At 53.7% G+C, this 22,426-nt stretch overlaps 1 protein-coding gene across 2 annotated transcripts; it reads right to left on the reverse strand.

Moving 5' to 3' along the window:
• ZSWIM4 (zinc finger SWIM-type containing 4) lies at positions 1-22,304 on the reverse strand. Of its 2 annotated transcripts, XM_069589218.1 has the most exons (14): positions 21,917-22,304; positions 19,496-19,697; positions 17,502-17,858; positions 16,027-16,175; positions 15,795-15,945; positions 14,398-14,565; positions 13,241-13,600; positions 11,810-11,947; positions 11,223-11,477; positions 10,403-10,538; positions 6,298-6,452; positions 4,260-4,423; positions 2,540-2,621; positions 1-2,021 (listed from the first exon to the last, which is right to left on the reverse strand). In XM_069589218.1, exons 1-14 carry the CDS (start codon positions 22,067-22,069, stop codon positions 1,162-1,164), a joined length of 3,330 nt encoding a protein of 1,109 aa, XP_069445319.1. In that variant the 5' UTR covers positions 22,070-22,304; the 3' UTR covers positions 1-1,161. The 2 variants fall into 2 exon arrangements, with proteins under 2 accessions (XP_069445319.1, XP_069445320.1); XM_069589219.1 differs by lacking the exon at positions 14,398-14,565 and having other exon boundaries at positions 21,917-22,262.
• Positions 22,305-22,426: the final 122 nt, after the last annotated feature.

Consider the following 22,426-nt stretch of genomic DNA (forward strand, 5'->3'; position numbering starts at 1 on the left):
TTCAATCTTAAAAAAAAAAAATACAATATGTGGTTCAATAAATAGAAAAAAAAGTTACAAAATTCGGTGATTTTTGTCCTTAATTACAAGAGGAGAAAAGACAGAGGCAGGTGATTGGGAGTGGGACACTTTCTTCTTCTCCCTAGGCCAAGCTGGGGGGAGGGAGGCCAAACAGCAACTGGGAATGCAAATAGAAAGACAGGCTAGATGGAAATATGCGAAGACGGAATAAGATGAAGGACAGAGCAGGCAGAGGAGGAGAAAAGGAGAGACACACAGCCAGCCAAAAAATGCTAAGATGTTGGCCCCTTTCTAGACTGGGGGGGTCTCTGGCTTGCCTGTGCTTGTCTTCCCCCACACCAGGTCTGGAGGACAGTGTGAGTCTGGCTCGGTTCCTGAGTTGTAAGTCCAGTGACTAGTAGGTAGGGGGAGGGGCAACAATGATTCCCCCAGCCTACCCTGGGAGCCTGGCACCCAACAGAGTCCTGGCAGGATGAGGGGGTGAGGTATGTGGCCGAGGCCTGAAGCCTCTTCAAATCCTTCAGTGGGGGGTGAACCATTGGTTCCCGTTGGGCAGCCTGGAGAGGGTATAGGGCTGCCAGTGGGGCCCCTGAGGAGGGGGTGGAGGGTGAGGGGGTATTACAAAAGTTTAGATGCCCTAACACAAGCCCTCCATCCACCTAGAGTTGGGCACAGGGAGGGTCTGTATGCTACTCTGACTTCGAAAACCAGTGTCTGGAGAGTCTTGCTTCCCAGCACTCCCCGCTGCCCCTACAGCTCCAGACAGAGCTGTAGCTTTGGGAAGGGAGAGCTTGACTATTGCTTCTGGGTGCTCACAATGGGGTCATACCAGCTGCACAAGCACACACCCCCTTCCAGGCCTCTGGGTGCTGGTATGGCTTCTGATCCTCGTGTCTTGCACACTCGCTTGCACGCTCCTAGGCACGCACGTGGCAGGATGCCACCTCCTGCCTCCCACCTCCTTTTGGGCTTGGGGGGGTGGGGGATGGCAGGCAAGACCACCCAGCTTCAGCTGGGCTCCTTCCCTGACTTAATACTGAAACGCCACACGGGCCTTCAGCGTCGACGCCCCTGATAGAGGGCGGGTGCCACAGGGGCAGGGGCAAAGGGAGGATGCCCCCACCGTCTGCATCTTGACCCTCAGCCGAAACGCTCCCGCACCAGGAGCATGAGCTTCTTCTTGCCCTTGTAGGTCTGTTTGAGGTTCTCCAGGAACTGGGCGAATTGCAGGTGTCCATCGGGCGCCAGCAGGAAAGTCTCACGAGCTTTGCCCAAGAACTCGATGAAGTCGCTGTAGTGACGCGGGCTGATGTGCGTCAGGCGCGAGTGGCTGGTGGTGATGTAGGCTGCCACGGCCGCGTCCAGCAGCTGGCACAGCGGTGCCCGATCGGCACCCAGAGGCTTGGCAGCCCGGCGAGCCCCAAGGGGCCCCAGGCCGGGCGCCGAGAGGGTCCAGCGGCGCAGGATGTCGGAGAGCATGGGGGCGCAGTGGATGCTGCGGATGATGAGGGGGACGATGGCCGAGAGCTCGTGCCGGCCCAGCGAGTGGCTGAGCGAGCAGGCCCAGAGCACGTCATTGACTGCCGGGTGGCTGTCCTGGTTGAAGGCGATGCTGAGCTGCGCCAGGGCCAGCGTTGCCAGCTTGTAGGCCCGCAGCGGCAGGCCGCGGTGCTCCATGTAGCGCGCCACGGTGAAAAGGTGGGCGTGGCCCAGGCCGCCTGCGGCTGCATCCAGCACAATCTGGTAGGCCGCCTCGAAGGCCGCCTGGTTCTTCTCGCACAGGGTGAGGGCGGGCAGGGCGCAGTTCTGCGGGTCTTTCATGGCGCACTGCAAGGCCAGGGTGCGTGCGCAGGCCCAGAGCTCCTCCCGCCGGGCTGCATCCAGCTGCAGCCGCAACAGCGTGGCATGGGTGGTGCCCGTTACGGCCACGATGGTGGCCGCCTCCACCGGGGTGAATAAGGAGTACCAGTTCTGCATGATGTTCATCAGGGCTTGCGGGCCTACAGGAAACGAGAGGGTGACACTGGCTGGGCACGGGGCAGGGATTCACCTGTGCATGGGTTTACCCTGCGTGCATGGGTTTACCCTGCGTGAATGGGTTTACCCTGTGTGCATGGCTTTTCTGGCGACTTATCTGTGCATGGGTGTACCTATGTGTACAAGTTTACCCTGACCTACAGTTCCCACCAGGCAAGAATAAAGCTGTATCCCCTCTATCTCCACTCCAGGCTTGATAGAAACTTCACTTTACTTTCCTAAGGGAGCAGAGGGCAGCTGGGCTGGGTAGGAACTGGGAAGGTGGGTGCTAAGCATTGGAGGGATTGTCCGTTCTCCAAGCCTCTTTAGCCTGGCCAGCCTCCAGGCTCAGCTAGACACACCCTGCCCTCCCCCATGCCCATCATTTGCTCCTGGCCCAGCCCAGAGCAGGGGCTGGGGTCCAGGAAATGGCTCTGCTTCTCCCTCCTGCCTTCCTGGTTCTGCATGGAGGTGAGTTGTGAGTCCCCTTGGGGGCTCTCACCGATTTCTGTGGCACAGCTGACCAGCCAGCGCACCATCTCCCTCCGACGCCAGGTCATGGTATTCAGGGTCATCCGCATCACCTGCAGCACGGGACATAGGGAGAGAAGGGGGTCACCCAAGGGAGGCCTACGAGTGGGGGTGGAAGATTCTGAGGGGCCCCAGGAAACTCAGAAGTTGAGGACTGAATCAAAGCCATACAGTGTGGGCGAGGTGCTTCACCTGTCTGGACCTCCGCTTCCTCATCTGTAAAATGGAGATAAAAATAGTATCTACCTTACCTAGTTGTGAGAATAAAGCGAAAGTGTATAGTAAGTAAAGCTTTTTGTACAGTGCCTACTGTTTCAACGTGCTCAGCTGACACCAGCCATTACTGTTAGTGTTATTCTAAGGTCCCGTGGATCCTATCTGGGACAACTAACCAACCTGCCACTTTTCTCTGGAAACTTCTGTGCTTCCTGTCAGATTTCCTCCTGAGGCCCCATACAAAGCACCTGCCATTACAGCTCCCACCTTCTTCAGGTCCCACCCCCAATAAGCACCATTCTTGCTGGCCTTTCTCCTGAGGCCCCAAGCCCAGGTCCTGCCTGGAAGCTCCTAATTAGTAGGGTCACCACCCTGAAGGACCACCCTTGGGGACTTCCCTGATGGTCCAGTGGCTAAGACTCCATGCTCCCAATGCACAGGGCCCAGGTTCGATCCCTGGTCCAGAAACTAGATCTCACATGCTGCAACTAAAAAAAAAAAAAAAAATCCTGCCTGCTGCAACTAAAGATCCTGCATGGAGCAACAAAGATCGAAGATCCTGTGTGCTATGACTAAGACCTGGCACAGCCAAAAAAACCCCCCAAAACACCGCCTTTATCTCAACCCCCACATTCCCCCACAAGAGCTCCACCCCCTTCACGGCGTTGTTCAGAGGCCAATTCTGCCACTTGTCTGCCCTTTGCTGGCCAGTTCTACACTGGGAAGATGTCACCTGAATCTGTACCTTATTCTCTTATTTTACTTTTGCCACTGAGACCTTGCCCCCATGAGCCCCATACTTGTCTATGCCCTCAAGCTGCGCCCTTGCCTCTGCCTTGCCCTTACAGCGCTGTCCCTCGTCCGGGTCCCTGAGGGAGGACCTGGACACTCACCTGCAGGTCCTACCTCCACGACTTTCAACCACAGACCCCACCCCCAGACGTGGCTCTTCACTCGCAGGACCTTCCCTAAGCCCCGCCCCCTCAGTAGTGAGGCCTCCTTCTCGCTGCAGTCCCCTGCAGGCCCTTTCCCAAAGAAAGCTTCTAGTAGGCAGGCTCTTCCGTTTCAGCCCCGCCCACTCATGGTCCTTATGGCACATCAACCCCAGGCCAACACACGTAGGTTCTGCTCCCTCTTGTGGCCACCTGCATGCTCCGTGATCCCCTTCCGTGTCCTCAGCCACACCTCCAGAAGTAGATTCTCACCTTCAGGGTCTGCAACTGAGTATTCATAGGCCCCACCCTCACTGTTGACTTCAGGCCCTCACTCTCAGGACACCTCTCCCAGGACTCTCCTCTGTAGCCCCGCCCAGAGATGCCATTCACACCCAGGCCCCGCCCCTAAAGGACAGGAAGCTTACCCTTAGGTCCCGCCTCCAGAAAAACCTTGCACTCAGGCCCCACCCCCAAGTGGGCCCTTGCCCTACCCTCAGGCCCACCTGGCCTCGCCCCCATGCTCGCTCCCGTGGCTCTCACCTGAAGGCCCAGCTCCAGCGCAATGCCCAACAGCGTGGTGTCCGGCGGGGCGCTGGCCGGGGTGGCAGTCTTGCAGGCATCCTGCGCCAGCTTGAAAAGCAAGGCTGGAGAGTGGATGTTCTGCTGGATGGAGCCCAGTACTGCGTGCAGCCACTTGGGGTCTCCTAGAGTTGGGGGAGGGACAGAAGATATCATCGGCATACCCCGCACCAGCCAGATGCTGCTGGACCTGCTCACACAATTTCTTCCACACACGTCCAAATGTGTGAATGTGGATGGTGATCACCTGGCGATGGTTCTATGAAGACCTAGACCACTCTTGGCACTCCCCTTCATCTCTCCTCTGCCCCTTCCCTTTCTGTGGGAGGAAGCCACTGGACCCCTAACTGTCAAGGGCGCCAATTCTGGACCCAGCAGATGCCAGATCCCAGGGTTCAACTCACACAAGCTGTGTGCTCTTGAGCAACTCACCTCACCTCTCCATGCCTTGGCTGCTCCATTTGTACAATGGATAATACTAATACCGCGGTACATGTCACACAGGGCTGCGGTGAGCCCATACTTGTAAAGGCCTTAATATGGCAAGGCCTTAATATGTGACTGGCTTCCAGGTGGCTCAGTGGTAAAGAATCCACCCGCCAATGCTGGAGCTGCAGGGGACATGGGTTCAGTCCATGGGTCAGGAAAATCCCTTGGAGGAGGAAATGGCAACCCACTCCAGTATTGTTGCTGGGATAATCCCATGGACAGAGGAGCCTGGAGGGCTAGTCCATGGGGTCACAAAGAGTCTAACATGATTGATCAACTGAGCATGCAAACACATGCACATATGTCAACTTTTATTACTATTATTGTCCACCTAAATCCTACAATTCTGTTACTCAGCTCCAGCCACACCAGCTTCCTCTCTGCTTCTTAAATATAACCAGGCACTCTGTGCTGGCTGTTCCTTCTGCCTGGAATACTCTTCCCAGATGCTGTGGACTGAACTGTGCCTCCCAAAATTCATACACTGAAGCCCTAACTCTCTAGAGTGATTGTATTTAGAGGCAGACCTTTGAGAGGTAATTTGGTTTAGATGAAGTCATGAGGCTAGGGCCCCCTGGATGAGATCAGAGTCCTTACACGGACAGGAGAAACCAGAGATCTCTCTTTCTCTGTCATGTGAGGACAGTGAGAAGGCAGTCGTCTGTAAGTCAGGAAGACAGCCCTCACCAGGAGCTGACTGTCCTGGCTCCCTGATCTTGAACTTCCAGCCTCCAGAACTGTCAGAAAATAACTTTCTGTCATTTAAATCACCGCATCTGTGATAGTTTGTTACGGCAGCTGAGCTAAGACACCAGGTACTGGCATTCCTCCACCTTCACCTTGACATTGTGGCTTAAATGTCAACTTGCTGTATGCCTCTTCATAGCACTTATTACCTCCCACTGCATAACTGTCTTCTTTACCTTATTTACTGTCTGTCTGCCCTCCCTAGGAATAACAGCACAGAGCATGGGATTCGGGACAGTTTTGTTTGCTACTGGGGCTCAGTGTCTGGGGCAGTGCCTGGCATATACAGAAGGTACTCAAGAAGGGACTTCCCTGTTGGTCCAGTGATTAAGAATCCACACTCCCTTGGCAGAGGGTGTGGGTTTGATCCCTGGTCGGGGAACTAAGATCCCACAGGTCAAAAGAAAAAAAGAATGTGCTCAAGGAAGACTGTGGAGGTGCACGCTAAGTCGCGTTCGACTCTTTGTAACCCGTGGACCGTAGCTCTCCAGGCTGCTCCGTCCGTGGGATTCTCCAGGCAAGAATACTAGAGTGGGTTGCCATGCTCTCCTCCAGGGGATCTTCCCAACCCAGGGGTCGAACCCACATCTCTTATGTCTCCGGCACTGGCAGACAGGTTCTTTATCACTAGCAACATCTGGGAAGCCCCAAGGAAAACTGTGGGATAAGTAAAAGTAAGCGAGAGGAATGGACTGAGGGTAAGGAGGGAGGGGAGTAATGTAAAGGGCAGGGGGACAGGGGTGGGGGCAGCCACGGTCCTCACCCTTGGCGGCGGTCAGCATGGCAGAGGCCAGCTCACACTGGCGGGTCTCCAGGTGGCCGAGGATGAACCAGCGGGGAAAGCGGTTGCTCATGATGGAGTCCAGCGGGTTGCTGGGAGGTTCTCCAGCTGGAAACGCTGTCTCCAGGACGGGCAGCCTGGGGTGAGAAGAGAAGCAAGCCTGCTGTGAGACAAGGCTGGACTCTCCATCCTCTCTAGGAGACGCCTCTTGCCTCAGCCAGAACCTACCCTCCAGAGTCAGCAAAGCCCTGGGCACCCAGGAAGACGGAAGATGTGTGTTGAAGATGTTTACTGCATGTATAAAATACATGGGGCTTCCCACGTGGGGCTGGTGATAAAGAACCTGCCTGCCAACGCAGGAGACACGAGACCCGGGTTCAGTCCCTGGGTCGGGAAGATCCCTTGGAGGAAGGCATGGCAACCCACTCCAGTATTCTTGCCTGGAGAATCCCATGGACAGAGGAGCCTGGCAGGCTACAGTCCATGGGGTCACAGAGTCAGACACGACTGACGTGACTTAACACACAGACACATAGGTATGCTGCTCTTGCTGCTAAGTTACTTCAGTCACCTCCAACTCTTTGCAACCCCAACAACTGTAGCCCTCCAGGCTCCTCTGGTCTGTAGGATTCTCCAGGCAAGAATACTGGAGTGGCTTGCCATGCTCTCCTCCAGGGGATCTTCCCGACCCAGGGATCGAAACATGTCTCTTATGTCTCCTGCATTGGCAGGTGGGCGTCCACCACCAGTGGCACCTGGGAAGCCCCACACATAGGTATATGTATAATTAATTCACTTTGCTGTACACCTGAAAGTCACACAACATTGTAAATCAACTATACTCCAGTAAAAATTAAGAAGACAAAGATGTTCACTGCAGTTGAAACTGAGCAGGGCCCTGTGGGAATCCCAGGCACAGAGGCCTTTCTGTCTGGCATTTCTTGAAGTAAAGACTCCAGTCTCCAGGAACTTCCCTGCGTTCCAAAGGATGGATTCCAACAGTTGCTAATCAAGGGAGGAACAGCCAAGACACCACCTGAGGCAAGATTAAAGGGGCTGGAGAAACTCACCAAGATTAGGAGACCCGACCACCTGAGATGAAGGGTCTGCAACCCCTGCTCATATTCTGATCTTGTCAGAGACCATAGTTTTGACCCACTGTTAAAAACACTCTCAAAAACAAAAAAACAAACAAAAAAAACAACACTCTCATCAGGGCTTCCCTGGTGGTGCAGTGGATAAGAATCCACCTGCCAACGAAGGGAACACGGGCTCGATTTCTGGTCAAGGAAGATTCCACATGGTGCAGAGCAACTAAGCTCGTGTGCTGTTACCACTGCGCCTGTGCTCTAGAGTCTGCGAGCAGCAACTACTGAGCTTTCGTGCCACCACTACTGAAAGCCAGCGTGCCCAACGCCTGTGCTCTACAACAAGAGAAGCTGCTGCAACGAGAGGCCCACACACAGCAACTAGAGAAAAGCCTGTGCAGCAATGAAGACCCAGCACAGCCAAAAATAAATCAATAAATACAATTACTTCAAAAATACTTTCAGTGAGCTCTTTCCTGACATGCCCAACACATGGGAGAGTGCAACTTCCCCTCCCAGCCCCTTCTACCCCTTTCTTGCAAGTCACCATCTGCCATACAACATAGTTTACCTATAAATGTGCTTACTGTCTTTCCCTCACTACAATGTCAGCTCCATTAGGGCAGGAATTTTTGACCATTTGGGTCACCATTGCATCTCCAGCACCAGAACAATGCCTGCCATATACAACAGGCATACAACACATGTTTGCTGAATGACTCAATGGGGGGCCCCCGTAAGATATTTTGATCCTCAGCTCACTGTTTACATGCATTTTGTGTTAAGAAAGTTCTACAAAGCTGTTAAATGTAATCAAAGCGTGCAAAAGGAGTCAAGACTATTCTGGTTCCAAATATCTAAAATGACTTTGCTGCACTTCCCTGGTGGTCTAGTGGCTAATAATCCACCTGCCAATGCAGGAGACACGGGTTCAATCCCTGGCCCGTGAAGATCCCACATGTGCCACCAAGTAGCTAAGCCCACAGCTACCGAAGCCTGAGCACTAGAGAGCCCCTGCTCCGTGAAAAAGAAGTCAGTGCAGTGAGAAGTCTGAGCAGCGCCACAAAGAGAAGGCCCCACTCTCTGCAACTAGAGAAAGCCCTCGGGAAGCGATGAAGACCTAGCACCGCCAAAAATTAAATAAATAAATAAAAATTAAAAAAATAAATGACTTTGCTACATGACTTGGGGCACACCTTCAGCCTGTCTATGTGTAAAATGGGTGTAAATATACTTATTTCGCTGGGGTGTTTAGAAGATTATATGGGATAATGTGAGTCAGATTTAGATCAGAAGTTGGCAGCTTTTCTTCTGCACTGGGTTGGACAGCCAGTATTTTCAGCTTTGTAGGCCATTTGGTCTCTGTCACAACCGTCACTGTTGTGTAAAAGCGGACACAGACAATACACAAACGAGTGAGTGGTGCTCTGGGCCAATAAAACTTTATTTCTAGAAACTGAAATTTGGGTTTCACGTATTTTTCATGTGTCACAGAATATTTTTTTTGATTTCTTCCCAACCGTCTAAAAATACACAAACCATTCTTATCTCAGGGGCTGCACAAAAGCAGGCAGCTGGCCAAAGGTGGCCCGTGGGTTGTAATTTGCTAGCACTGGTTTAGAAAAAAAGTCTAACACATAAAAGAGTGTTCTCTAAATCATGGCTCTTAACAGATTATTTTTTTCAAATATTCTGGAAAATGCACCTCAAACTTTTTTTTTTTTTGCCAGGCCATCCATGTGGCATATAGGATCCTAGTTCCCCAACCAGGGATTGAACCCGATCCCTCTGTATTGGAAACAGAGTCTTAACCACTGGACAGCCAGGGAAGCTCTCAGATGGTTAATAGGTATCTCTGGAGGACAGGATCAGAGAGTGGGAGGCAGATTTCACTTAATTGGTTGGGCATGGTTTACTATGGACGGGCCCTTTTACTATTCTGCTTCTACGATCTGCTGGTGCGCATGGGAAATGGGTGACCTGGTCATTCACTGCAACATCTAAAGGTCTATCAGTTTCACACTGGGTTTTTCATGGTACCACCCTACAGTGGTTCACCTGTTATGTGACAGGATAGAGCCTTTAAGATGCAAAAGTTCAGCGAAAACAAGGCGCAAAGAATAGGTACAGGAGACTTCTTCGGTGGTCCAGTGGCTAAGACTTTGTGCTCTCAATGCAGGGGGTCTGGGTTCCATCCCTGGTCAGGGAACTAGATCCCACCTGCTGCAACTAAGAATTCACACGCCGCAGCTAAAAGATTCAGCATGTTGCAACTAAGGAGCCCTCGTGCCTCAACTAAAGATCCTGAGGACGGCAACTAAGATTGAGTGCAGCTAAATAAATATTAAAAAAAGATTAACCATCATAAGAAACCAATAGGTTATTAACATAAAAAAAAAAAAAGAATAGGTACTAGAGGTATGGGGCTTCCCTGGTGGCTCAGTGGTAAAGAATCTGCCTGCCAATGCATGAGACTGAGGTTTGATCCCTGGGTCAGGAGGATCCCCTGGAGAAGGAAATGGCAACCCACTCCAGTATTCTTGCCTGGGAAATCCCATGGACAGACGAGCCTGGTGGGCTACAGTCTATAGGGTCGCAAAAAGAGTCAGACATGACTTAGTGACTAAACAACAGGATGTATCATGGGTGTAAAGGAGAACCAAGTTTTAATTTTCAGATTACAAGTTTGTAGAAATCCGGACTCTTGTAGTATAGATAAGAAAGTGGTAACACTGCTTGCCTCCAGAGAGCTTTGGGTAGGTTGGGATAAACTTACCTAGAAAAGGACTCTGAATTCTGTGTCATGTGGAGATTTCTCAAATTCAAAATAATATGACATATTTATATTTAATCATCAAGAGCACAGAGCGGCCTGGAATGCCAGCATGGAGACTGCATGAACGAGGTGGTGCGTGCAGGCGGAAGGATAGGGCTCCCGGTAGCCTCCCATCCCCTAATCCCTCCCGCCCCTGGGGAAGTCCCCCGCTGCATTTTCTCACCTCATGGCTCGCAGTGCGAGGCGGTAGGCCAGGTCTGGGTCGTGAGGCAGCAGTGCGGTAAACAGGTAGCGGGCACAGGTGTGCATGGGTACGCTCTCCCGGAACAGCACTTCTCCAAAGCCACTGAAAGGACCCCCTGCGGGGGCAACCCAAGCTCAACCCCCAGGTCTGGGCGTGAATCGCCTCTCCCCAGGGGTCCTCACATTCCAGTGGGGGTATGGGCCGCCCAAGATAACAGTGGTTGAGGCTAGAGAGGTCCCGGGGCGTGGAAACAGGGCTGGGACTAAGACAAGTACTGGAAAATCCAAAGGAATGAGACCCTTGGGACCCCTGGGTAGGGGTAGGACGCAAACGCAGGGTGTTGCCAGAGTGAAGGCGGGGCTGCACTTCTTCTGGGGGCGCGGCCAAACCAGCTTCCCTAAGTGGTAGGGGCGGGGCCTCCCAAGGATAGGGCTGGGGGGGGGGGCCTCATCAATAGCAGCCGTTATTGGTCGGCAGGCTTTCTGGGGCGGGGCCAAAATTAGGACCTCCCGTTTAGGGAACTGCCAAGGTATGTAATGATGGGGTGGTTTATCACTGACTCAATGGACATGAGTTTGAGCAAACTCAGGGAGATAGTGAAGAACCAGGAAGCCCGGCGTGCTGCAGTCATGAGGTCGCAAAGAGTAGGACGCAACTTAGCGACCGACCAATAAGGTAAGACAATAAGTACCGGAGGTGGAGGTAGAGGCTGGGTCTCCCAACCCAGCAGCAACCAGACCACTGCAGTGGACTGGACCCTACGTTTCAGGAACAACCTGGCTTAGGAGTGTGGCCTTACCTTCTAGCAGCTGTCCCGCCTGCTTGCGCAGGACCTGCACCAACCGCTCGTCCAGCTCCACTTCCTCCAGCAGGGCCAGCAGCTGCTCCTCATTGCGCACCACCTTGTCCTGGGCATACAGCCCGTCGGGCAGGGCCCGCTGCTGTCCCAGGCCCAGCAGGGCCACCTCTAGCGCCATTGCCAAATAGGACTCCCCAGGGCTCCCCGGCACAGGGACGTGCTGGTAGGCCACCTTCCGCTTCTCAGGGCCCGAGTCTGTGGGAGAAGGGCACCAAGGCTACTGGGGAGGAACCCATTTTCCTGGGACTCTAGTGGTCCCTGACCTTAAACATGGATACTGTAGGGGTGGGGGAGATTTATGGAGAGCCAGCTGTTTCTGCACACATCAGGAGGTAGCACCCACCTTCCAACAGCAGGTAGGCCTATGGTGGCCTCACTTACAGAAGCTAAGCTTCTTGGCACCTGGTACTGGCCAAAGGGCAGGCCAAGTGTAGGGGCGTGGCCAAGTAATAGGAATACTAGGCAAAGGAGCACGGCCAAGGGGTGGTGATTCTCCCACCTCCTCCAGGGGTCCCCAGTGTGGATACCTGGGTAAATGGCGAGGGTCTCCTCCTCTAGACGACAGGCCTCCAAGAGTGCCCTGCAGAGGCAGCCAATGGGGTCCAGGGGATGGCCCACCCATCCTTCCATGTTGGTGATACAGGTGGAACCTTTCTGCAGTAGCTCTGAAGGTAGAAAAAAAGGTTCAAAGCCCACCCTTCTACCAACCCTCCAGGAGGGCTTCCTCTTCCCAAACCCCGAGCCCAGCCTCCAGACACCCATCTGGCACCTTCGTCTCTGCCCCCTTGAGCTCTGCAGTAGTGCTCACCTCCCTGGCCTCCTGTCCCACACCCAGGCTGAGGCGTGGCTAAACTGGGTGCTTTTAAAACATCCAACCAGTCTCATTCCTCTCCATATAACCCTTAATCCTCAGTTCTCTCAGGTTCAACCAGCTTTCAGCACTCTCAAGGACGGATATGAATGCTTCCCTGTGACTGTCACGCACCCACGCCATCTGGAAGCACATCCTCTCATCTCACACAAGCTGAGCTCTCCCTTGCCTCTGGGTTCCAGCCCATGCTGTTTCTTCTGCTGGAATATAGTTGCTCCCTCTCTTTTTCCTGGGAACCTCATGTACACCCTTAGGATCTAAGCTTAGCTCTCACCTCCTCTGGTCCAGGGGAAGGGTGGGGGCTTTCCCTATGCTTCCAGGCTAGTTTAGAGTTCTGCTCAGATACCAAAGCCCCCTTTTCCTTCATTAAACCCTGTGTTCAACTTCCTGGTAACTAACCCATCAACCCAACCTCATCACCCAGAGTATGCAACTGGTGGCTCCCTCCTGCTCCCCATATCTAGTTTACAAACATGTTTTTTTGGGGGGGTCAAACAACATGGAATACAATTTCGAATTTGTTGCCCATATTGGGGGAAAAAAAAAACAAAACAGGAAATTACACATCAAAGAATCCAGATTTCTGGCCTCTCTTGGAAAAATCTGATCTGGCATGCTGGGTCCATGTTCTTCAAAGGCATGTGGGTGGATGCATAGAAACTACATTTCCCAGACCCCTTTGTGTAAGGTGTGAAAGGTGGGAGAAAATGAGCCCATTACTCTTCTGCAGCAGCTGTGAGTAGGTGTGTGTGTGGCTGTCTGGGGCAGAGATGTAAGGTTTGCCAGCAGGTTCTGGGCTGTCTCTTGGGAACTTTCCCCCCAGTGAGGGCTACAGGCAGCTGAACTCTCTGTGCTTCTGAAGTTCAAGTTTGAGGACCCAGGCAGTGGCTTCCCTGACTTTCAATCTGGCAGCCCTTTCACTGGTTCTGTGAGCCCTCAGTCCCCTGTATTAAATTCCTTTCTGCTCAACACACCTTGAGTGGTCTGTTTTCCTATTGTACCCACAGACCCTCCAGGTTGCCACAGCCCCCAGCAGTTGGCATTTGTGTCTTCAGCCCCAGGACACGATGATAAGATTGGTGCCCACCTTTTTTCTGCTGCTTGTAAATCTGTAGCTGATGTCGCTGCTGCAGCCGGAGGGTGTTGACTATGGCACTTGCCAGCCGCAGGGCCTGGCGGGGGTATCCATGGGCCCTCAGGGTGTCCACACGAGCACAGGTAGTGGGGAAGGGCTCGCCCAGCCAAAGCGGGCGGCCCTGGGGGTCGAAGCTTGGTTTGTCACTGCCCCCGTTGCCTGTGAGGTTGGGGCTGTAGGAGTCACTGGCCAGGATCCTCTGCAGATGGTCATCACTCCAATGCAGTGACCCAGCCTGCAGGGCGCGGCCAAACACGGTGTGGCGGGAACCTGCAGCCATTGCCATCACCTCCTCCTCCTCCTCCTCTGGGCCTGTGGGAGAGGTGCCCAAATGTGGTCCCATGAGGGGGGCCCTAGCAGTTAGGCAGTGGACAGTTCTATCCCACCAAGTGCCAGCTTGGGCCTAGATACAGTGACGAGTGTGCCATCATTGCCCCCAACTTTTTCAGAAGACTTAGAGTTGTGTGTGTGTCAGGGGAGCTACCATAGTCCTTCATGAAAGTGCAAGTGTCCGACATGAAAAAGTCGTGTCTGATTCTTTGCCACCCCATGGACTATAGCCCGCCAGGCTCCTCTGTCCATGGAATTCTCCAGGCAGGAATACTGGAGTGGGTAGCCATTCCCTTCTCCAGGGGATCTTTCTGACCCAGGGATTGAACCTAGGTCTCTGCTTTGCAGTGGATTCTTTACTATCTGAGCCACCACAAATGAACAGCTGGGTCTGCCCGTCTTTCTCCCTCCATACTCAATTTCCTTCTCTCTCTTCTATTTCTCTCCCTCCCTCCCTGCCTGTCTTTACTTGTCTTTCTCTTCTCAATACCTGTTTCCTTTTCTTTCTGTTTCCCCTTCCCCCCACCCGATTTCTGCCTCCATGGCCAGGAGGAGACTGAGTCAGCCCAGAACTACAGGTATCTTAAGTATTTCACATCACTGTCCCTCAGGCTGCCTGCTGCCCCTGCCCTGGACACTCACTGTCTCCTGGCTAGGAGGCAGGTAAGGGCTCGTCCCCTCCGCCCTGCCTCCATTTTCCCCCAGAGCGCTATGATGGGGAGGCTAGGCTACAGGCAATAGGGATTTGTTGGGGGGAATGGCAGGGACCCCACTCCTACCTGGGATGAGGGCTGCAGTGGCCTGCAGGCTGGGCCCATCAAAAGAGTAATTGCCCTCCTCCAGCGGGCACACATCCAGCTTGTCCCACTTGCTAAGCAGCTGGAGCCAGCTCGTCCGCTCCTCTGGTTTGCAGTGGGGACTCAAGATGACGCACACCCACAGGGCCCCTGGGGAGGGAGGGTAGCCAATGTGGGCATGGAGGAGGCTCAGCACTCATGCCAGCAGGGGCAGCACACACTTACGGAGTGCCTGCTGTGTGCTGGGCACTGGTCTCTGCCTAACTCTCACCTTGGGCCTCTGAGGTTGCAATTCATCCTCTCTTCACTTTACAGCTCAGAGAGGTAAAGTCACTTGCTCAAAGTCACACAGCTGGGAAGACAGAAGTCAGGACTCCAACCCTGGCTGCCAGACTCCTCTTGCAATTTTTTTTTCTCTATAGCACTTATCACTATCAACCACAGGGGTCAGCAAACTACCACCCGTGGAGAAAATAAAACCTGCCTTTCTTTTTTTTTTTTTTGGAGCTGCACCGCATGTGGGATCTTAGTTCCCCAACCAGGGATCAAGCCTGTACTCCTGCCTTGGAAGTGCAAAGTCTTAACCACTGGACCAACCAGGAAAGTCCCCCACCACCTGTTTTTTTTTTTTTTCTTTAGCATCAGGGTCTTTTCCAGTGACCACCACCTGTTTTTGAATGGCCTTTGAGCTAAGATTCATTTTTACATTTTTAAATGGTGGAGGGGGTGGGGAATAAATAAAAATATTTTGTGATTTGTGAAAATGATATGAAATTCAAATAAATAAATAGTGTCCATAAATACAGTTTATTGGAATGCTACCATGCCTACTTTGTTATGTGTTTGTGGTTGCTTTTTTGCTACAACAGATAAAATCAAATAGTTGGGACAAACCCCGAATAGCCTGAAAAAGCCAAAACTAGTAACTATCTAGCCCTGTGGAAAACGTGTGTTGACCCCTGGCCTAATGGGCTTGTGGGATTTTCTCCTCTCTGTCTGCCTTACTAGGTGTCAGCTCTCTGAGAAGAAGAAATGAAAGTCGCTCAGTCGTTCAGAGTCCGGCTCTTTGTGACCTCATGAACTATACAGTCCATGGAATTCTCCAGGCCAGAATCCTGGAGTGGGTAGCCTATCCTTTCTCCAGCGGCTCTTGCAGACCCAGGAATCAAACCGGGGTCTCCTGCATTGCAGGCGGATTCTTTACCAACTGAGCCGTCAGGGAAGCCCTGAAGGCAGCTATTTAATCTCTTTTGTTGCCTGTGGTAGCCCCAGCGCTCGGTACAGCCCATGTATATTGGCAGTGGTACTGAATGAGGGCGGATTCAGGGTGGTGAGCCCAGGTGCTCGCCGCGCTTCTGCTTTTGGGGTCTCGGACTCACCCAGCTCGTCCCACAGCTGGCGGCACTTGTCCGTCATGCCGGCGCCCTGCTGCCGCCACAGGGCCAGGCGCGGGTCCTGCAGGAACTGCTCAGTCATGAGGATCAGCATGCGCGCCCCATTGGAGTCACGCATCCGCAGCATCTCTCGCACCTGTGCCAAGACCTGGTGGTGAGAAGGGGCGGCGCTCTGACTCGGAGCCTAGCCCCGCCCCCGTGCTCGCCCACGCAGCACCTTGCAGAACATGGAGCGCAGCTGCTGGCTGGCGCCGTAGTAGCCGCCATTGGACAGCAGCTGTTTCACCTGCTCCTGGATCTGCTCCTCGTCCAGGTGCCAGCAGTTGGCATCCTCGATGCCTGCGCCTGCTGTGGGGTCTGGGGCACCTGCGCGAAGGGAGGGAAAACAGGTGTGGGCTGGGGAAAGGAGTATGTCAACCAGTCCTCCAAATCACCCAACCCATCCCCAAATTCCATCCATCCCACCTGAAAACCCACTCACCCACCCATCCATCCTCATCCTACCCAAAGCATCACCTACCCATCCATTCAAACCACTCACCGGTCTATCCACACCCCCATGTCATGCCATGCATCTTTCCATCCACACATCATAACCCTTAGCACACCTACCTACCCCATTAGTCCATCATCCACCCTACCCATAACTCCCATCTGTTCACTGATCTACATACCCATCCCATCAGTCCGTCCATCCATCCATCCACCTACCCAACCCTATTTGTCTTTCCAACTCATCCGTACCAACCACTCAAAACACTACTGACCTATTCATCCACTGACTCACACAACCATGCTATCCATCCATCCAGTTAACCCTAACTTTCCATCTATCTTTTTCCCCACCAACCATCCATTCATTTGTAACTCTCCAAACACCCACCAATCCATTAGTCCCTCCATCCATCCTATATACTTGATCCATCCACCAGGTCAGTCTATATATAACAACATTCATGCACCCATCAACTCACCCCCAATCCATGTACCCTTTGGTCCTTCCAAGCTGCCACCAACCCCATCTGTCCACTACCTCAAACTCCCCAATCAAAGCACGTCCCATCCAACTCCACTGCCAAGTACCACCAACTCCCCATTCACCTACTGTCCCAGTAAATCACCCATCCACTCATTCCATTCATTTTCCCACACCATCAGTTCATCCCAGCACTCCATCATGAACAACTTCCCGCCACCCATCACTACCCTCAAATATCCATTCATGCCTCCACCTGTTACTCATCCATCTATTCACTCTCCATCTTACTCCATCCTCCCACCATTATAGTTAAGCAACACTCGTAGCTCCAAACCACCCCAGAATTCATAACACCTCCGGGTCTGTCTCCTAACCATAGCCCACCTCTGACACCCACTAAAGTCCACACATACTCCTCATGACCTCCACCCATCCATAATCCCAGACCTGCTCCTGCGATCTTGGGACACCCCTCCCCTGGGGCTGGATCTTCCCATTGGCTGATTTCCGACCATTCATCTACCCAGCGCCAGATCAAATCCAGGTTCTGCCACTTCCTAGGTGTGTGAGCTTGGTCTCAGGTGGTGGTGCTCCACCCTCATTCCTAGATCAAGGCTGTCTCTGGATGCTGTGACACACGCCTGCCACACAGCAAGCAAGGTGGCTTTGAGCTGGGGCCTCACCTCTCCCATCAGGCCTTGGGGCACCCTTACCATGCACCAGGTTGATCTCAGAGCCCAGGAGGAGGATCTCATCTGCCAAGCGCTGGGCGGTGGGCAGCACCTCGGTGTGGTGGGCGCTGATGAGGTATTGCACGAACTTCTGCAGCTGGTCCCGGTTCATCTGGGAGAGTGTCTCAGAGATGGGCAGTCTCAACTCCACCTGGTGGGCGTGCCGAATGCGGTGCAGCGACAGGGCCACCACGTGGGCACAGTAGAAGAGATCACGGTTGTCGCAGCCGCAGCTCACAGATGTGATCTTGCAGCGGTCAAAGCTGATGGAGACGTGGTAAAGCCGCTCGGGCTCCCCGGGGCCCCCTGGCTCCCGGACGTTTCCACTCAGGTGGAACCCTAAGACCAAAACCAAGCTGTCACTGCTGTGTCACCCCAGAGATGGGTCGTGCTTGAAAACGACGTACAGCAAGACCAGGTACAAATTCCAGCTGAGTAACCTAGCACAAGTAACCTAACCTTGCTGGGCCTCAGTGTCTGCATCTGTGAAATGGGAATATTAATGAATAAATGTGGAGGTGGCATCCTCCTCATGCGTTTGTAATGAGGATGAAATAGGTTAATGTAGAATACTGTTTGCAGACTGTAAGTGTTAAATAAATGCTTGTTCTTATTCTAATTCTGAATAATATTACTACAAGCCCTTGAATGATTATGGATACTGCCCAGGCACCAGGCACCCTGGAACTTCCTGAGAAAATACCAAAGAATCTTGGGGGCGAGGGGTTGAATTTTGGGGGCCAGCTAAGGGCCAGGTCACCCCATTACCCCCTGCCCCTCCCTGGCCCCTGGGGAGCCCAGATGCCAGGCTCATCCGACTGGTTGGGCAGCTCAGGCTCCAGCCGGCCCCGTCTGTGTCACGCAGGGACACAGCAGCTTCCTCATACCAGTTGGAGGTGGCCGAGCCTGTGGCTGGCTGGGTCATGTCCAGGCAAGGGGGCCCCCAGGCTGACATGGTTCAGAGAGGGTCATCTTGGCTGAGTCCCTGCCTCCAGCCGGGAGATGACGTGACCTGCCCCCATGTGAAGTGTGGCATTCCAAGGCTCATCTGCCTTCTGGCTCAGTCTCCACCGGTTCCCATCTGAGCCCTGCTCCCTGAGGTCTAGATTCATCCTTCATCTCTAGCTACACTTCCACCCCTCCCTTCACCTGGACCCTGCTGTCTGGGGTTTAAGAGTACTCCTTACCGATGATCCTCAACTTTCACCCTTTGTTCAGTTGCTCAGTCGTGTCTGACTCTTTGCGACCCCACGGACAGCAGCACGCCAGGCTTCCCTATCCTTCATCATCTCCCTGAGCTGGTGAACTTTCACCCCAGACCCCACCAAATCCTCGTTGCCTTAGGTCCAACACCATCCCTAAACCTATGAACCCAACCTCCACCTGAATCTCTCTGCCTGAGGTCTAAGTCTGTTTCTCACCACTGGCTCTAAAACTTCGCCAGTTCCCTGGTCCAGTGGTTAGAAATCCTCCTTCCAGTCAGTGTATGGGACTGGTGTCGAGGAACTAAGATCCCGCCTGCCTTGAGGCAATTAAGCTCGTGTGCCACCGCCAGAGAGAAGTCCACATGCCCCAACAAAAGATAAATAAATATTAAAAAAAGAAAACAAACTTTGCCTCCAACTCTTACCAAGGACCCCACTGCCTGAAGTCTAGGATCATTCTTATCTCTGGCTCTAAATCCTGGCCCCAGAGGACTCCTGGGTCCCACTGCCTGAGGTCTGGAACCTCCCCTCACTTCCGGTTTATAATCGCTCCTCAAAACCACTGCCTCCTCCCTGTCTCATACTTCTGCTTTCACCCCCCAACTAAGCTGACTCAGGTCGAGGCAGATCCCTGATCCTGAGCACAGAATATTCTGTACAACCCTCTGTGGGCATCAAAGCCTGCCTTTTGGAATCTTCCAGCTCCCTGCTCCTCCACACACGCTCCGGACCCTCGGCCTCCCTGGCAGGGCTGGAGGGACAGGCACTCACCTACTTGCAGCACACGATCTACGGCCCCACTCTGCAGCAGGTGCAGCCCGCGGGTGAAGGGCACCCGGGCGTCGTGCTCGCCCTCTGGGGGCTGGTACCCCAGTGATGAGTACATACATATCTCCCGCTCGCTGCGTGGAAATGACCAGAACACGATGCGCTTCTGGACTGGCTCCGGCACACGGGAGAATCGCTCCTCAACCTGTGGGAAGGGCTGCTGTGTTAGAGACCCGGGTGCTGGAACCCTGACTTTGCTGCTTACAAGTACCATGACCCTGGGGACTTCCCTGGCAGCCCAGTGGCTGGGAATCTGCCTTCCAATGCAGGGGATGTGGGTTCAAGCCCTGGTCCAGGAACTAGGATCCCACACGCTGTGGGGCAACTAAGCCCACCCACCACAACAAAAGATGCCACAGTGAAGATCCTACTTGCCACAGTTAAGACCTGACATAAGCCCAAAATAACGAAATAAAACAAGTAGCATGACCTTGGACAAGTCACTTTGCTTCTCTGAGCTTCAGTTTTTCTCAAGTGTAAGAAGGAGATGTTAAGAGCATCCGCCTTCTGGGTGTCATGAGTATTACATATGTGTTAATATGTATAGCACTTATAATAACACCTGGCCCATTGTTAGTATTCTAGAACTTTCTGTCACTTCCCTCTTGAATGTCAGGTCCCAGGATCCTAATGGAAGGTAGTCTCACCCCTCAGGCTTGCGGGGTTGGGGTAGGGCAGGAGGAAAGAAAAGTGATCAGAAGACAAATGATCAGGCCTACACAGTCTTAGCCTACATTGTGCTAAATGTTTTATGCATATTAAATACCCTTAATTCTACCAGCAACAACCCAATACTTTGGCAGCCTGGGGATTCTAAGCTCAGAAGTAAGGTGAATTCATTTGTTCAGGATCCTACAGCTGATGAGCTCCAGGTTCCAAGACAGGCTCTCTGTTCCAGCTTCTAAGGGTCCCCAGGAAAGAACGAATGTCCTGCCTACCCCTGGGGGCTCTGGGCAATGAATTGAGCTGGTTGAGCCTACATTCCAGTCCAGGCTTGCTACTCACTGGCTGGGTGTCCTTGGGCAAGTTTCTCAACCTCTCTGTGCCCTTGTTTCCTTAAAGTAAGAAGGAGACCAACTGCCAAAGAGCTGCTTCTGTGGGGTAAGACCTTTACTAGGACCAGACTTGCCCGAGGCAGGTACATGGGAGCCCTGGAGAAGGTTTTAAGATTGTCCTGGGGGTCTCACACACAATGAAGGAGCAGGGACCCTTCAGAGTCCCCAGTCCTGGATGTCAAAGGGAAGTGGGAGGACCAGTGATTCGCCCGGGGCCTCGGGGACAGTTGGCAGATGACTAAGGAGGGATTTTCCAGGCCATGAATCAGAGCCCGCCCCATCCACACTTGGCCCAGACCCATTGGTCGAGGCAGACTCCCTAATTCTTTTGAGGCCAGGGAGCAAAGAAAGCCACCCAAAGCCAAAGAGAGGACAGAACCTATCGGGGCTGAGGAAGGCTTGGTCAGGTCCTAGTCACAACTCCACTGAGGCTGGGAAAGTTGACTCTAATAGCTTCTGCCCTGGGGCCATCCTGGCAGGGCCCCCAGAGACCATAGGGGCACGGTTCCAGGTGCACCTGTCCAGGTAGCAAGACACTGGCCCCGCACTTGCTGCCAAACTCTGGAAGGACTGAGATGGTTTAGAGTGAGGGGTGGGGAAAAGGGGAGGGTAGGCATGAAGTAATGGGAGGGAGGACTCTGACAATGGAGTAATCTCTGCAGCCAGTCAGGAGGGGCAGCCCCAGGTGGGAGGTGGTCCCAGAATGACAGGGGCTTGTGTATTAGGGCCAGAGTGAAGGATTGACAAGAGAAGAAGGTGTCCCCATGGGATAAGTGGGTTGTGGAGGCCGGAGGCAGGGATCGGAGACAGAAAAGGGTGTCTTGGGCCTGGGATCTATATATATGGGAGAGTCCTCTAAGGGGGTGTAGGTCAGAAATGTTAGGTCTCTAGGTCCTGAGATCTGGTCTGTTCCCAAGTGGAGGCGGTGGTAAGAGTTGGAGAGAGGATTGAGGATTGAACGGGGTGCTCTAACTGGGGATGAGGATAAGGTGGGACAAGAGAGGTATGCGGTGTTGTAAGAGGACCACGGGGCAGGAGGAGAAAAAGGGTCCCGAATTGGATCTGGGGCACTCAGGTATTCCTGGGTCTTGTGGGCTGAAGAGCAGAGCTGTCCCAGGAAGGGATGGGGGTGGAAGGAGTGAAATGGGAGGATGAGGGGATGTCTTGGGTAGAATTAAGGATTTTGGAGATCTCTGGAGGTGTCTTCGATGGGGACAGGTCCGGAGGCTGGGGTCTGGGCAGGGGGAGGAAAAGCTATGTCTAGGAAGAGGCTAGGAGTGGGTTCCTCCCCACCCCGCCTCTCGCTCACCTGCTCAAAGGCCCAGCTCTCGGCTACTCGCTTGGCGCTGAGATCCAGCAGAGCTTCGGGCCGGCCCCGGCAGCGCACGGCCCCGGCCCCGGCGTCGCGCTCCTCCGGTCCTGCGGGGCAGCCCCGGCTCCGCTTGGCCGCTGGGGGGTCCATCCGGCCCGGCCGGGGCCGGGGCCGGGGCGGGGCCTGTTGAGGGGGTTCTGCCCGAAGCCCGCTCCTCCTCGCCGGCTCCCACGACTCCTGCCCACCTTCCTGACCTCGGTCTGTGCTCGGTCGCCCCGGGACTTGGGCCGCACCCACCCCCGGGCCAGCAGGGTGATGCGGCCCCTTTAAGAAGCTTCACAACAATGAAGCTGCCTCGGCCGCCGCTTTATCCTACACCGTTGTCCCGCCCCCGCCGCCCGTCCCCATTGGCCCCCCCTTCGGCCTCCGAGGCTCTCCTCCGCCGTTGGCTGCACCACCAGATCCGTGTCCAACTCGCCTCTGTTCATTCGTTACATGCACTGCCCG

The sequence above is a fragment of the Ovis canadensis genome, chromosome 5 (assembly GCF_042477335.2).
Source record: "Ovis canadensis isolate MfBH-ARS-UI-01 breed Bighorn chromosome 5, ARS-UI_OviCan_v2, whole genome shotgun sequence".
Classification (NCBI taxonomy): domain Eukaryota; kingdom Metazoa; phylum Chordata; class Mammalia; order Artiodactyla; family Bovidae; genus Ovis; species Ovis canadensis.

What these genes read in the sequence shown, in the direction of transcription:
- ZSWIM4 (XM_069589218.1), bottom strand. Translation starts at nt 22,069, where the DNA reads ATGGACCCCCCAGCGGCCAAGCGGAGCCGGGGCTGCCCCGCAGGACCG. An exon ending in TGAGATCAACCTGGTGCATG is followed by an intron (nt 16,176 to 17,501) that starts GTAAGGGTGCCC and finishes CCCTTCGCGCAG; the next exon opens with GTGCCCCAGACCCCACAGCA. An exon ending in CCAGCTGTGGGACGAGCTGG is followed by an intron (nt 14,566 to 15,794) that starts GTGAGTCCGAGA and finishes CTCCCTCCCCAG; the next exon opens with GGGCCCTGTGGGTGTGCGTC.